At 50.2% G+C, this 14,702-nt stretch overlaps 4 protein-coding genes across 4 annotated transcripts; 2 read left to right on the top strand and 2 right to left on the bottom strand.

Moving 5' to 3' along the window:
* Positions 1-1,656: 1,656 nt before the first annotated feature.
* On the bottom strand, positions 1,657-3,718 carry LY89DRAFT_779576 (GLE1-domain-containing protein). Its single transcript, XM_018222305.1, has 2 exons — positions 2,701-3,718; positions 1,657-2,651 (listed from the first exon to the last, which is right to left on the bottom strand). The coding sequence occupies exons 1-2, from the start codon at positions 3,643-3,645 to the stop codon at positions 1,854-1,856; spliced, it is 1,743 nt and encodes a 580-aa protein (XP_018074003.1). The 5' UTR covers positions 3,646-3,718; the 3' UTR covers positions 1,657-1,853.
* A 906-nt stretch (positions 3,719-4,624) lies between these two features.
* LY89DRAFT_682548 (RNB-domain-containing protein) lies at positions 4,625-9,933 on the top strand. The gene is made up of 5 exons (XM_018214530.1): positions 4,625-5,152; positions 5,225-7,660; positions 7,808-8,064; positions 8,114-9,468; positions 9,517-9,933. The coding sequence occupies exons 1-5, from the start codon at positions 5,002-5,004 to the stop codon at positions 9,554-9,556; spliced, it is 4,239 nt and encodes a 1,412-aa protein (XP_018074002.1). The 5' UTR covers positions 4,625-5,001; the 3' UTR covers positions 9,557-9,933.
* A 1,264-nt stretch (positions 9,934-11,197) lies between these two features.
* On the top strand, positions 11,198-12,763 carry LY89DRAFT_457338 (uncharacterized protein). The gene is made up of 3 exons (XM_018207651.1): positions 11,198-11,615; positions 11,670-11,945; positions 11,999-12,763. The coding sequence occupies exons 1-3, from the start codon at positions 11,410-11,412 to the stop codon at positions 12,516-12,518; spliced, it is 1,002 nt and encodes a 333-aa protein (XP_018074001.1). The 5' UTR covers positions 11,198-11,409; the 3' UTR covers positions 12,519-12,763.
* Positions 12,764-12,832: 69 nt separating this feature from the next.
* LY89DRAFT_779573 (FMN-linked oxidoreductase) lies at positions 12,833-14,237 on the bottom strand. Its single transcript, XM_018222304.1, has 2 exons — positions 13,780-14,237; positions 12,833-13,702 (listed from the first exon to the last, which is right to left on the bottom strand). Exons 1-2 carry the CDS (start codon positions 14,121-14,123, stop codon positions 12,850-12,852), a joined length of 1,197 nt encoding a protein of 398 aa, XP_018074000.1. The 5' UTR covers positions 14,124-14,237; the 3' UTR covers positions 12,833-12,849.
* Between the last annotated feature and the right edge of the window lie 465 nt (positions 14,238-14,702).

The raw sequence follows: 14,702 nt of genomic DNA, 5'->3' as shown, positions 1-14,702 counted from the left end.
GCTTCGAAGCAATACAGCTTGCTTGCTTTACGATTCTCTCGATTATTTGCAAGCATTGACACAGATGCATCTTCGTACTCCCTCCCTTGCCTTTCCAATGTTGTGGTTGGCTGATGTCAGCGAACAATCAATGCCCGCGCAGTTGATTGCCACCAATATCTTCAGAAGCAGGCAGATCATGGCAGAGCTTTCTGGATTCCAATCCCTCCTTGCAGCAACATCCACGACCCAGAGAGACGTTTTCTAATCCGTCAAAGATCAGAGCCTCGGATTAGCAGACCCGAATTGAGCATCACAACCAACTTCAAGCCTTCACAACAATTAATGCCAGCAATCTAACACAGCGGACAGAAAGCAAAACCAAATATCCAATTCATGCCTGCTTTCTTTCACTTGATTAAAGTCAAGTGGTCTCTCGAGTTTGCAAGCAAACAACCTCAGGCGAAGCAATAAAACACAATGTTCCCTTCCAATCTTTGCTTTAACTGACTTGAGCTACAGAATACCAAGAGCAACTCGACATCGCGGAACGCATCATCTTGGATTTACAAGAAGTAAAGCGAGAGGAGGGCTTACAAAGAAGACGGAGCAAGAAAGCAGAATTCGAGATATACAAGGTTTCAAGGGAGTACTTTACATCGGCTGGAAGATCTCAAGACTTGCCTGCTTGAGCACTTGTTCTCGTTGTGCAAGCTTTGGGCGTGCCATTGAATCGTAATCTCGAATTTAATCCTTTCCTCTCGTTCAGGGACGAGCATTGATCCTTCCACGGATTCCAATTCCTTTGCCATCCACCTCCATTCACCTGGATGGCGATGTCTAGCACAGATATAGACCTCACGGGTGACTTCCTTGTCTCTGGCTAGAGCAGCAGGATGGTTCTGATCAAGGTTTGACGGGAAGGCTATTGGTAAATTCGGGAAATATCAGCTACAATGCGAAGGCATTTTAAGCCGTTCGAACGTCGATGGAAGCTGTTGAAGGTCCATACGTTGGGTGTAGATGGCAAGATGCCACGACTCGAGGCTGTAAGGAAATTTGTTTCTACTATGGATTTGGATGTGAATGAGACGTTAGCAGATAGTTACTGGCAATGATGGTCTCAATGATAATCTCAATGATTCAAAGATGCTTCTTTCCCTTCTGGGGAATTCAATTTTTGTGAGCGACCAGTGAAGAAGACGAACTGGTGTGGAGCGGGATCGTTGTGGTGCTCGATGGGAGCTGGAGCTGCTGCAGAACACACTGCTGAGCCTGCCTAGAAAACATCTACCTACTGAATGTAGTCTACAGCCACCAAAATGAGGGTCGAGATAACTTTTAAGCTTGATGCCTCTTGACCTCTCGGTACAGGTGCTGGTTGCAGGGGCCTCGAGAGTCGAAGAAAGGAGAAATATGTTGGTAATGAAGATCAAGTGGACTTTGAGTTCAAGGAAAGTGCATTAAGAGATTATTCACGTACATAGAGCATGGCGCATAGAGCATCATGGTTGTTGGGAGGCTAAGGGGCAAAGAGTCATGGTTGAAACATGGGAGGTCATTGAGCGATGCCAAGCATTTCGGCTGGAAGCGCTACCGCAAGTGAGCAGGTATGCAAGGACAAACGGGAATCTTCGAGCTGCACAGTTCATGGCAGGTCACACTCATTCAATAGTGGTCTCATGTATCATTTATCTGATATCTCTAGAGTACATTCATCTAGAAAAACTCCCCATCTATGGAGGAATATGGAGTACTGAATCAAAGACTTGATGCACCACCTGTCTCGAATAACAGAACCACCAGTCCCAACGCCATCCATGCTCTCCAAGCAACCTGAACTCCCGGTACCCAGTGACTAATGTGATTTATCTTTACGCCTGAGGAATGAAACCGTCCGTCTTTGCCTTATCTCCTAAAGTGAGCAATGTCATAACGGCGACGTTCTTCTCTCTCGCACCCATGGGGTAGTGGATCAACGCAGCTTCCAAGGCAAGACGAGCGAAATCTCCGTAGAACTCTTGGAACTTTCCTTCGTAACCCTTGATCAGAGCACCGAGGACATAGTAGCTGGTGTTGGATCTCTCTTGTTGTGGGCAAGTAAGGATAGCAGCCATGGCTCGCCAGTAGTGAGGTGGAGGATAGGGGTTGACGCGGTTCTTGTAGCGACGAAGAGTCAAGCCAGCATAGAAAGCGCCAATGCCTCTCATGCGATCGTAATGGATCGATTCGGAGACCCACATGCCGTCTTCCTTCTTCCAGCCCAGTGTGATACGGCCAGTGTCCTTCGTCTCGGCGCCTCTGAAGCCAAAGAGTGCTCCACATGACTTGCGAAGCTTTGCGATCAAGATATCGATCATGGACATGCCGCGCCAGAGGAGATCAGGGTGAGAGAAGATTTGATGGGCAGCCATCGCGATTGGTTCAGCACTCTCAGACTTCAAGGCAGCTTCTTGAGCAGCTTGGGCGATGAGGGCTTTAGAGAAGATAGACAGAAGGTATATGAACAAGACAGGGAGTTGATCGCCATTGTTCTTAGCGGTTCCATCGGTGACAGGAGCAGGTACTCGAAGCACGTATGGGGAGGGATCGATCATAGGGACCTGAGCGCCTTGGCCGATGTTGACTTGGTATGTCAATGAGTCCTTCATGATATCACGGAGCTTGTTGAACTGCGAGAGGCGTTAGCTGACTGCATGGCAAAGGATGATGGCTACTTACGACATTCGCGTTCTTGTTTCCAATTGACAATTGTCCCAGAGCAACACGAATATCCGCGCCTTGCTTCATAGCTACATCTTTCAATGGACTTGTGTTCGCCTTGCCCTTTGGCTTGACCTGTTTTCGGAGCATCTTAAGTTGAAGGTGAACGGAAATATACTTTTGAGTCTCAGGCCCATCAACCATGTCTGAGAAACTCGTAGCAGGCTGATTCGCAGTACCTGCCGAAGGCTGACTTGGGATTGGAACATGTTGAAGGGCGGATTGGGGAGGAGCGGGAGTGCTGCTTGCTGCTGGGGCGGAAGGGTTGGGAGCAGAGGCTGGAGGAGTAGCCGCAGACTCGACGGATGATTGGGTCGTAGGGGGCTTGACTTGCGCGAATGGGTTATGAGGAGGTTGAGCAGGTTGGCTAGTAGCAGCCTCCGCAGGCGATTTTGCAACTGGTGTTTGGGTCGTATTGGCTGAAGTGGTAGTCGAAGTAGCTGGTGGTGGGGTTGCGACTCGAGGAGGAACTGCTGGCATACGCTTGACAGCATTTTCCGCCTCTCGTGCCTTGACTTCTGCCTCTCGTGCTTTGACTTCTGCCTCTCGTCTCTTTCTCTCCGATTCCCTCAATTCCCTCTGCGCGTTCAGGACTCTTGCCTCCGCGTCTTGTATCCTCTTCTGCTCCAAGATAATGTCTTCTTGTAGCTTGGCTTTCTCCTCCGCTGCTTCGGTCTCGAGCTTGATGGCCTTCAATTGTTCCTCAAGGAGGTAGTTCGTTAGGAATTGCTCGGCACCCTTGCGCAAATTATCGGAATAGTTCTTCGAGTCTCGAAGCATCTGATCGTGTACAGCTTCAGCATTGCGCAGCTCGTAAGGAACCATGATGGGAGCCATGATGATTGCGTTGGCTGATGTTGGCAGTGGAGGTGTTTTGTCACCGGTTGGGGAATTCTCTGACATTTTTTCGTGCGCACATTTGGACCTTAGCTTCGCAGACGAGAAAATTTTCCTCTGATAACAGTGAATCTGTATGAAGTGTCGCGAAGTTGAACCGTTGAACATTTGCAGACGCGAGCACGTCGATTCTGCCGCCATTGACCGCCCGAGAGCTTGAACAGGGGTCAAACGAATACCGATGCAAAGCCAAGTTATGTCAAGTCGGGTCTCGAGATTATTGTATTAATCGTTTTGATTATCTGATTTATTCTTTAAAGATATTGTTTCGTACTCTTGCCACTTCGCCTCGCAATTATGCTCCATCTCATGAGAACTCCAACTCATCCTTGGCCAGCATTGACACTTATAGCCAGCTGTGTCGTGACTTGGACGTTGCGTTGGCTGTCACTGTCACAGGCAGAAGCAGAACAACCAATCAGATGGACCATTGTTGGTTGGACATTCAAGAGAGTTCGTGTCTATTTTTGCATCAAAGTCGGGATATAATTAAGAAGTGGTCATTCTTCGGCCTTGATTCACTCCAACGACGTCTGCAATGTCTTGGTACTCCAATGTATGGGCTCAAGCTTGATTTGCACTAATCATGTGTGATGTATGCTCATAAAAGTTCAGGCCTTCAAGTCAGTATTGCAGCTTAGAATGTTCAAGTAAGGACCCTTGAAAGTGTGCGTGCATTGTGAGCATCTGTTATGGATCAAAAGGCTTGATGCAACATTATCGGGATATTCGTCCAGAGCGATTGGCCACGAGCTAACATGAAACAAGCTATAAGTAGAGCTGGATTGGTCCCGATACGGACTTCTTTTTGCCTCGTTATCTTCACGAGTCAACGCCACTGCCTTCCTCGTGATATGACTTCCATGCAGCGAGAAGCTAGACCTAACATGGTAAACAGCTATTCACTTCTGTCCAGCTTGCAAGACAATATCACTTGTGGGGATATCTACCTTCGTCTTTCCACCTCGTATTACTTCACAGCGATCAACTTCCTTCAAAATACGAGAAACCCAAAGTAACTCTCTACACGTGATCTTGCCCGAGCGGCAGCTGCGAAGGGGAACTAAACCCCAAACAGAAAGCACTGCCAAGCCGCGCAGCCCCAGCATCGACGCAAAGCAACGCAACCTTCCCAGACGGCTCCAAACCAAACTTGTTCATCGAACACTTCGACCTCTTCACTCTCCGTCTCTCTCTTCCATCCCTCTCCCTCACCACATCCTCGAATCCTCGAGAACAACCGCTCCTTCACCCTCCCTCTTCGTATCCTCTCCTTTGCCCTCATTTGATCATTCACCCACAATCATTTGGATTGCACACAAACACTCCCGATTCAATCGCACTCGACGTGCACGTTCCGCCATGGAGCATCAACCAAATCAACCACCACAAGGTGGTGTACCAGGCCCTACCGGCCGCAGACTCCATATTGCCCATCGCAGAAGTCCATCAGAGCTGACGCCTCTGATGCACATGTTCACATCTCCCGGAAGTAAGTTTCCAGAGCATCAAGGTTCGCCTGTCGTCATACCCCGGCATCAGCTCCCAGCTATCAAAACATTATACTAACAAACTGTTTCTATAGTGGAACAACTTGCGATACAACAACAAATCGAACTGCTCCAAGCACAGCAACAGCAGATCCAAGCTACACACCAGCAATATGTGAACATGGGCATGATCCCGCCGTCCCAACATTTGGCTCCGGGTGGTGGCTACAATCCTCTTCAGCAACAAGTGCAAAACCTGTCTCCGCAGACTGCATTCCAGTTTCCTAATCAGATGCCACAACAGCAACAGCAGCAGATGAATGCACCCATGGGCGCACCCACACAACCCTTATCACATCGTCGTAATCAATCGGCACTTCCCAATATGGGCATGGGACCACCTCCTGCTCCATCCTCCGGCGCCTCTGCGTCTGGTTTTGGTGACTTTGGAGGACACAATAGAGACAATGCTGGTGGTAGAGGCGGTCGTGGTGGAGGCCCTCCAGGTAGTGGACATCAACGTCGTCATTCTCTTGCATTGCCCGAAGCCAAGAAGGCTGCAGAGCTGGCCCAGCAGAAGCGAACAACATCAGGATTTCAATTCCCAATTCCAGGTGCAGCCGGCGCTACCCCAACGGAACGTACAGAGAGTCCTTCTGGCGAGGAGAACAATTCCCAACCACAAGCTCAAACTCAAGGGCAAAGCACTGGTAATCATGCTGGCACAGGAGCTAGTCTTCGCGGCAGAGGCAGCGGACACGGCCGGAGTCAAAGCATGGCTGTTGGCGCCAATGGACGAGGTGGTTCAGCTATACGTGGTGGCGGATCTTTTCAATTTCCCCCAATGCAAGCAACCGCTGATGCCGGTGCTGCTGGTACTGCTGGCGGACAAAATGACTTCCAAAGACGTGGTAGCTCTACTGGTCATAACAGACAATCCTCGCGAAACTTCGAAGGCAACTGGAGAAACCAACCTCCTCAAGGTCAAGCACCGCCGCAGGACCAACAGGGTGCCATGGGCAACTTTCAAGGTCAGCAACAACAAGGTGGCTTCCAACCTGGTCATCGCAATCGTGGATCCATGAATCAGTCGATCAACAATATCGGCTCGTTTCAATACGGAGGACAACCGCAATTGGTTCAATTGCCACAAGGTCAAATGGCTCTTGTTCAACAGCCTATGTATCCTGGCCAGACATTGAACCCCTTACAGATGAACCAACTTCAAGCCCTGCAAGCTGCACAAATGAATGGTCATGTTGGTCTTGGAGGCAGTCAACACGCACCACAATTGTCTGCTCAGCAACAGCAGCAACAACGGAAGACTCTCTTCACACCATATCTTCCACAAGCCACCTTGCCTGCTCTTCTTGGAGACGGACAATTGGTCTCTGGTATTCTTCGTGTCAACAAGAAGAATCGAAGTGACGCATATGTCTCCACCCAAGATGGACTTTTGGATGCGGATATCTTCATCTGTGGTAGCAAGGATCGCAACAGAGCTCTGGAAGGAGACCTCGTTGCTGTTGAATTGCTCGACGTTGATGAGGTGTGGGGTCAGAAGCGAGAGAAGGAAGAAAAGAAGAAGCGCAAAGATATCACCGACACCAGAACTGGTGGTTCTAGTAATGGCAATGCTGACAGATCCCACCGCGACAATTCTACAAATGGTGATCAAGAATCTGGTACTGGTGAAGGTGGGATCAGAAGACGTGGTAGTTTGAGACAACGACCTACCCAGAAGAAGAACGACGATGTTGAAGTCGAAGGACAGAGCCTTCTTCTTGTTGAAGAAGAGGAAGTCAATGACGAGCAAAAGCCATTGTATGCCGGACACATTGTTGCTGTCATTGAACGTGTCGCGGGTCAGATGTTCTCAGGTACATTGGGTCTTCTTCGTCCTAGCAGTCAGGCTACCAAGGAGAAGCAAGAGGCCGAGCGTCAAGCTAGGGACGGTAACTCTGGACGTCACCAAGAGCAAAGACAGCAAGATAAGCCGAAGATTGTCTGGTTTAAGCCTACTGACAAGCGCGTGCCGCTCATTGCAATCCCTACCGAGCAAGCCCCGCGTGATTTTGTTGAGAAGCATCAAGATTACGCTGACCGAATCTTCGTTGCTTGCATCAAGAGATGGCCAATCACCTCTTTACATCCTTTTGGTACACTCGTGGAACAACTGGGTAAGATGGGTGAGCTGAAGGTTGAAACCGATGCTCTTCTTCGCGACAACAATTTTGCTTCCGACGAATTCTCTGATGCAGTCACTCGAAGTGTTGGATTTGACGAATGGACTTTTGAGAAGGAAGAAGAGGCTACAATCGCTGCTCGCCGTGATTACCGAAACGAAAAGGCATTCACTATTGATCCCAATGGTGCAAATGAGCTGGACGACGCCATCCATGTCAAGACCGAGGTTGATGGCAAGATTGAGATTGGTATTCACATTGCTGATGTCGCTCATTTCATCAAGGCCAACTCACTTGTTGACCGCGAAGCGAAGAAGAGGGGTACTGCCGTGTATCTTATGAATCGTGAGTCCTCCGGTTTACCTACTCCCCTTTCCCCTCGACAGGAGATGAATCCTATCTCTTTCTATTGTGTGGTCTAGACTATTGGACATTCACAAGTTGGGAGAATGGGTTCAATGTCTGGCTTACTAGCTAATCATTTTATGTTAGGATCTTGCGCTATGCTTCCACCAAAACTTGCCTCTGAAATCTGCTCTCTGGTTCCTGGCAAGGACAGATTTACCGTCAGTGTTGTGTTCAAGGTCAACGCTCACACTGGCATGGTCGATGACGAGGATACTTGGATCGGAAAGAGTATCATTAAGAGTTCTGGAAAGTTGACCTACAAGGAGGTTGATGCAGTTCTCTCTGGTCACCTTGATACTAAGCTCGATGGAGCCGACGTCAAAGAAATTCAGATTCTACATGTGAGTCCACAACATCAATATCTTCTGCGCTCTGCTAATAGAACAACAGGCTGTTGCTCAGAAATGGCGTGAACGCCGTCTCGGTACCGAGAGCGAAACCATTGCTCCTCTCAGACTCTTCTACCAACTGGATGATGAAAATGTTCCGGTTGAACAGAACATCTTTGACTCTACTCCATCACACGAGTTGATTGAAGAATTGATGCACAAGGCAAACACCTATGTTGCACAAAAGATCTCCCAAGGTCTGCCTGAAAAGGCTCTCCTCCGCCGACAAGGACCACCGAACCCTCGCCGCCTCCAAACTTTTGCCGATCGCATGGGCAAGATTGGATACGAGATTGACACCACAAGCAGTGGAACTCTGCAAAATAGTCTCTTTAAGGTCGAAGATCCTGAGATCCGCAAGGGCATGGAAACTCTCTTGGTCAAGGCAATGCACCGTGCCAAGTATTACATTGCTGGAAAGACACCTCAGCAACTTTGGCCTCATTATGCTCTAAACACTCCTTTGTACACTCACTTCACAAATCCATCCAGACGATATGCCGATCTGGTTGTACATCGTCAACTTGAATTTGTCCTCTCTGAAGGCAAAATCGAGTACAACGAGGACATCGAGACTCTGGTCAAGACTACCGAATCATGCAACACCAAGAAGGATTCGTCTCAGAACGCTCAAGAGCAAAGCGTGCACATCGAGTCTTGCCGAATCATGGACCGAAAGCGTGAGGAAGTCGGTGGCGAGCTAATTAGCGAAGGTATCGTTCTTTGCGTCTATGATTCTGCATTCGACGTTCTCATTCCAGAGTATGGCTTTGAGAAGAGAGTTCATTGTGATCAACTGCCTTTGAAGAAGGCCGAGTTCCGCAAGAACGAGCGCATTCTGGAGCTGTACTGGGAGAAAGGTGTACCATCTTCTGCCTACGTTCCAGAAGACGAGCGTCCCAAGGCTGGTGCATCTCAACGTACCACGAATGCCGCCGCTGCTGCTAAGCAAGCTGCTGTTGCTGAACGAGCCAAGAAGGAGCACGAGGAAGCTCAACGCAAGCAGATGGAGACTGGTACAATGTCAACCGATGACGTTGATGCTCTGTTCGATGATGAGGATGATGCTTCCGATATCGCTGATAGCCTTGCTGGTGTTTCACTCGCCGAACGACCAACTCAAAGCGTTCCACCTTCGCCAACCAAGAATTCTTTGACAGCTTCCGGCAATCTCCATCGCACTCGATCCGATTCAAAGGTTCCTACTGGTGAGCCAGTTGAGGCCAAGTTGAGCGCAAAGGAGAAGTATCTAAAGTTCTTCACCCTCCGTGAAGAGAACGGCGAGTACATTCAAGACGTCAAAGAAATGACTCGAGTGCCAGTGATTTTGAAGACGGATCTCACTAAGAGTCCTCCGTATGTGTATCCATCCCTGCTCATGTTCTCTTACTGACTCGGTTATAGGTGTCTCACCATTCGCTCGCTCAACCCATACGCGCTATGATCCGTCTATCGAATTATTACTTACGAAGATACTATGGATTTTGGGAGGTGGTATCGTGTCGTGCAAATTCCTGCTTTACTTGGTGGGAACAGGTACGAGAACATACTCAGAGGTCTGGGACAGCTTCTGCGTACACATGTAAAGTGTCTCATGCTCTGGCTCATGGTCCAAGATGGATCTGAGTCGAAGAATAATTTTCATTGTGAGATTGTCACCGAGAAGGCCAGCAGTTGGGGGGGATGGAAATGGCTGCAAATGGTAGACGTGGTGGATGGGATGGAGTGGGAGTCGCAAAAGTCGAGCCAACACAGATATATCAATGGCTGCTCAATGTATTTCCTTTGCTTTAGCGTTTGCATCTATAGTTCTGAAGCGCAATCACATATTTCCTCAGGCGCGGCCATCAATGCCGTCCGTTCCTTGCTGATCCTGATCCTGAACCCCATCCTCATCCTGAATCTCCTAGAATCTCCCACCGCCGCATGCCATTTTACTGGGGGCGGTAGATAGGTAGAGTGGGTGGGAGTGTTCGATCGAACTTTATTGTCCGACCCCAGATCTACGGAAGCTTGGTTGCAATGAACGACCTGTTGGCCCAGACTGCGACGACGGCGACATCTACAGTTCAAACCAAATTCTTGGCGGCCCGGATAGGATGAGGTTGCGATTGCGTTGCGGCGGTACAATATATCGTTGTCGAGGGCTTGCGACCAGCCTTACGACGACGAATCGAATCTCGAATGAGCGGAAGAAGGGCATGCGAGTCGGCATTATTCTCCAGCACGGGTTCATGCAACATAGTGTGTTCGGGGTGGCACCTTCAAACGCTTCCGTCCTCCTTGGCAAAATTGGCAAAATTGGCAAAAATCCATCGGGAGCGCCATTGGACTGACTGATGGGATTTGCAGGAAATTCGAGGCTCCAAATTTGCGCGTCTTGGAGTGTCTTGGTCTGTCCTCTACCCGTGTGCACGTCTCAATTGCCCTTGGCGACTCGGTCGATGATGCATGGGCTCAAACACAGCTGACACAGCGCCCCTCGGGTCCCCTGGCCCCCTCCCTGTCGCCCCCCCTTTCCACAACCGAGCGACGACCCACGAATCTCATGCCCAGCGTTTGCCCAGTGTCACCTAAACTCACCCAAACTCACCCACCGTCATGCCCACGCCGGAACATTTCGTCCCTTTAACCGTTAAGCTTCTTTCGGCTGGCCAATGTCTGCTGCAGAGTGAGATCGCAGTGGGAACATTTGGACGGCTCCGGGGTTGCGATTGGTGGCATCTGTCTGGCCCGCCCATCGCCATGCCCTGCATCCAGCGACGATTCCCGCTGTCAGCGAAGCTTCTTGCCAGGGCCTGATGGAGTGAGTCCTGCTCTCCCTCCCCTCCCCTCCCCTCCCCTTCTCTCCCTGCTGGGGCTCTCACTCTCATGGGCTTCCGGATATCCCACTTCCTGGGGCCAAGAGTGCTTTTTAAGGTTGTTACAGTACGTCGTGAACGGATCTTCGCCGGTCAAGCTTCGTCCCGTGGAATGCCAAGCTTTCTGCATCCTGCTCGAGGGGCCACTCTTTAACAACCTTCCCTCCGCATGTTTGGAGAACTACCTCCCTTCCCTTCCCTTCCCATTGCCTTCTAGATACCCTTTCCAAGCGCTGGTTTGCTTTCACGAACTCAAAGGACAATCGCTTCCACTCATTTGGTGCTATTCATCTTCTACCTCTAATACCTTTTAATACTTTCTACTACTTGTAATAGCTCAGGCTGGTCTTGTTGAGCTTACAATTACTTTACCTTCTTCTTATACATATACTACATCCTTTCGAAGACCAATATACAACTCGAACGTCCTTCCACAATGCCGAGCATCAGACAGATTTTGGGAGCGGTGGCAGTGAGCATGGTGGCAGTGACAACGGCGCTTCCAGCGTTGCCAAAGATCAGCCCGCAGATGCGAAGAGCATACGATGCTGGTGTCCTCGCACGAAAGAATCTCCTCGAGTCAAGGCAGAACCCAGCCACCGGGTTACCAGATGGATTGACCGATGTCGATATCCTCGAATTGTACGTTGGATGAATGGAGTTTGAGTGAAGTGTACCAAGCTGATATTTTCCAAGTGCCCTAACAGCAGAGAACCTCGAGACTGCTTTCTACCAACAAGGCTTCGCCAAGTTCCAAGACTCGGACTTCGCTGCATTGGGTCTCACAGCAACAGATATCACGAACTTGAAGTCGATTGGAGGAACGGAGCAAACGCACGTCACGACACTCACCAGCGCCATTGCAGGAGCAGGAACGGCACCCGTCCAGCCATGCACGTATAACTTTGGATTCACCACCGCAGCAGCAATGGTGGCCACCGCTGGTGTCTTGGAGAACATTGGTGTCTCAGCGTAAGTTCTAAAAAGACATCATATATTGACCATGCATGACTGACAAATCCCAGATACCTCGCAGCCGCTCCCCTCGTCAAGACCCCCGCGATCCTGACCGTCGCCGCCGAAATCGTCACCGTCGAAGCCAGACATCAAACCTTCATCCGCACCGCCTCCAAAGCAGCCGCCATCCCCTCCGCCTTCGACACCCCCCTCGGCATCCGCGCCGTCTTCACCCTCGCCGCAGGATTCATCTCCTCCTGCCCCTCCGGCTCCAACCTAGCCATCACGCCCTTCCCCGCCCTCACCATGACGGCCGGCGCCCCCGCTGCTGCTTCTACGAACGGCACCATCGCCGCCGGCACCGCGGTCCAGGTCACCACCGCCGCGACGGGCGCCACGAACTGTGCGTTCGTGAACGGTGGACTGCCTGGTGGAGCGGCATTCACGCAGTTCTCGAATGGCGCGTGCACGGTTCCGCAGAATCTGGCGGGCATCACGTATTTGCATCTTACGAGCTCGGCGCCTGCGGATAATACGCTGACGGATGCTATTACCGTTGCTGGGCCAATGGTTATGCAGATCTCGTAGATTGCCAGAGCAGAGGGAGGGAGTGAGTGAGGGAGGAAGGAAGGGATAGATGGATGGGTAAATATGGGTGGAGTACGGGTGAATTCTTGGGTCCTCTTGATGAAGAATGGGAAAAGACAGACGGTGGTGGAGTGAATGTTGAATTTGGCGGTGGGTGATGGTTGGTGGGTGGAAGGGGAGGTATTAAATCTTTAGAAGAGAGGAATAGGAGCATTATTTTACGCTCGACAGCTTACTTTACTTTTTATTTTATTTACTTGTGTGAGATAAACACCATCAATCAAAATTCGATTCTTGATAAGAAAAAAACGGAACAGGGAAATAGTGGATTTCATTCTGAAGTGGTGATCTTCTCGAAAATACTAATTCCCTCGCGACCAAGTGCTGTTCCTACTCCAACGGCAGCTGCGCCAACACTCCTCATCCGTGCAAATCCAGCAGCGTCCCTAACGCCTCCAATCCCTATAATGGAAATGGCTCGAACATCAAAATGAGGAGAAGCATCCAACATACTCCGAATCGTCCTCACATTCCCCAACGCAAGCGGATGCAACGCATCGCCCGCCATCCCCCCAATCCCCGTCCCACCCACCGACCCCAACGCCGCTTCATTCCTCCTATCAACTACTAGACAACTACCCAACGTATTCGTCGCCGTCACAAAACTAATCGGACATCCCCCCTCGAGACTGGCGGAACTCTCCAGCGCATCAATAAGCGTCTGGAATTGCCCCGCATACGTATACGGCGGCGTCTTGATCCCTACATGTAAAGGACGCTCGTACTCACGTGGCATACTCCCTTTCGCGACGCTGATGGCTGCGATGTACTCCGCCAGAGCAGCAAGCGAGTACGCCGGCGGCGGCTTGTCGGGGATATTGGGGCAGGAGAGGTTGATCTCCATCATCAATTCCAGATGTTCGAGAGGTTTTGGTACATCCGAGACCGAGGCCTTGGCGTCAGGCGTTGATGATGGGGCGGAGGGATAGGGATATATGGATTCCGGGTCGTTGAGCACGGTGAGCAGGTGGGTGGCGCATTGGGCGATCTCGGTCGCGGTGCCGGTTACTGATACGATGAAGGGTTTGCGTTTGTGTTTGCGGTTGTGGGGGAGATCGAGAAGGCCTGATCGGCTCATGCGGATTATTGTGTGGACGTACAATTGGAATGCGATTGGACTGTATCTGTATATCACAGTTAGTTAACCGTCATGCCATCCTGGCTAGGAGCGTGAGTGAGTGAGATAATGGATGGAAAGTACCCAAGCGTATTCAACGAAGTCGTTTCGCCCTCCACCACCCCGCCCCGCCCCTCCGGGTGATCGACAACGTTCACCTCCGCAGTAGCGTGCCCGAGTGCACTAGAGAAGAACGTATATTGATGCGTGGAAGCGTGCTGCTTGAAGCCTGACCCCCACAGCGACGTCCGGGTCGTGACGGCGCCTGTGTAAGGGCAGTTGTAGAGGGCGAGGAGGTCGGATTCGGTTGTTGCCCAGGGGTTGGAGCTGTTGAGGAGTGGGGGGTCGATGCGAAAGGATGGGGATGGGGAAGATGGAGAGGAAGAGGAAGAGGCTATTTCGGGTGGATGTTGCGAGGTCATGGTCATAGTGAGAGTGGCGGTGGGTACTGTAATTGATGGGTGGATTGTTTCTGGAATGTTTCGATGCGGTTTAAGGTTAAATGCTGTGTTGGATGTTTGGGGAAGTGGGGGGGTAGGTAGGGATTGGAAGGGTAATGTCGGTCACGGGAAGATACCAAGTTACAGCGGAGTACATTGGGATGGCTGAGAATAGAAGTCGTTTATCTTAGATTGGTTTTGTTTAACCTTAACCTTAAGTTTTCCGGATCGGAGGATTGATTTTTGATGCTTATTTAGGATTTAAAGAGAGATTTCTTGAGACACGTGGTTATTCTCTCTCTCTTCCAGGCCCTGTTACATTTTCCGGACATTCCTCTTTAATCCGAACTCATGATGATAGCGAGGGACTTTGTACACTCTAGCATGAGAATCTAGGATTCGAGACAATCTTCTGATGCAGTCAAAGCTGGCTTCGAAGGGTTAACAATGATCACATCGGTTACAACGTCGGCAATCGATCATTTCATCCCTTTTCACCTCATGGAATTCACCCAGTATTGCTCAATATATTAAGCTCAAAGGGTTTTCCAAAATTAGAACTTAAAT

Source organism: Mollisia scopiformis, assembly GCF_001500285.1.
Source record: "Mollisia scopiformis unplaced genomic scaffold LY89scaffold_7, whole genome shotgun sequence".
Classification (NCBI taxonomy): domain Eukaryota; kingdom Fungi; phylum Ascomycota; class Leotiomycetes; order Helotiales; family Mollisiaceae; genus Mollisia; species Mollisia scopiformis.
Note: the sequence above shows the minus strand (reverse complement) of the source record. Positions and strands in the feature narration are given on the sequence as shown.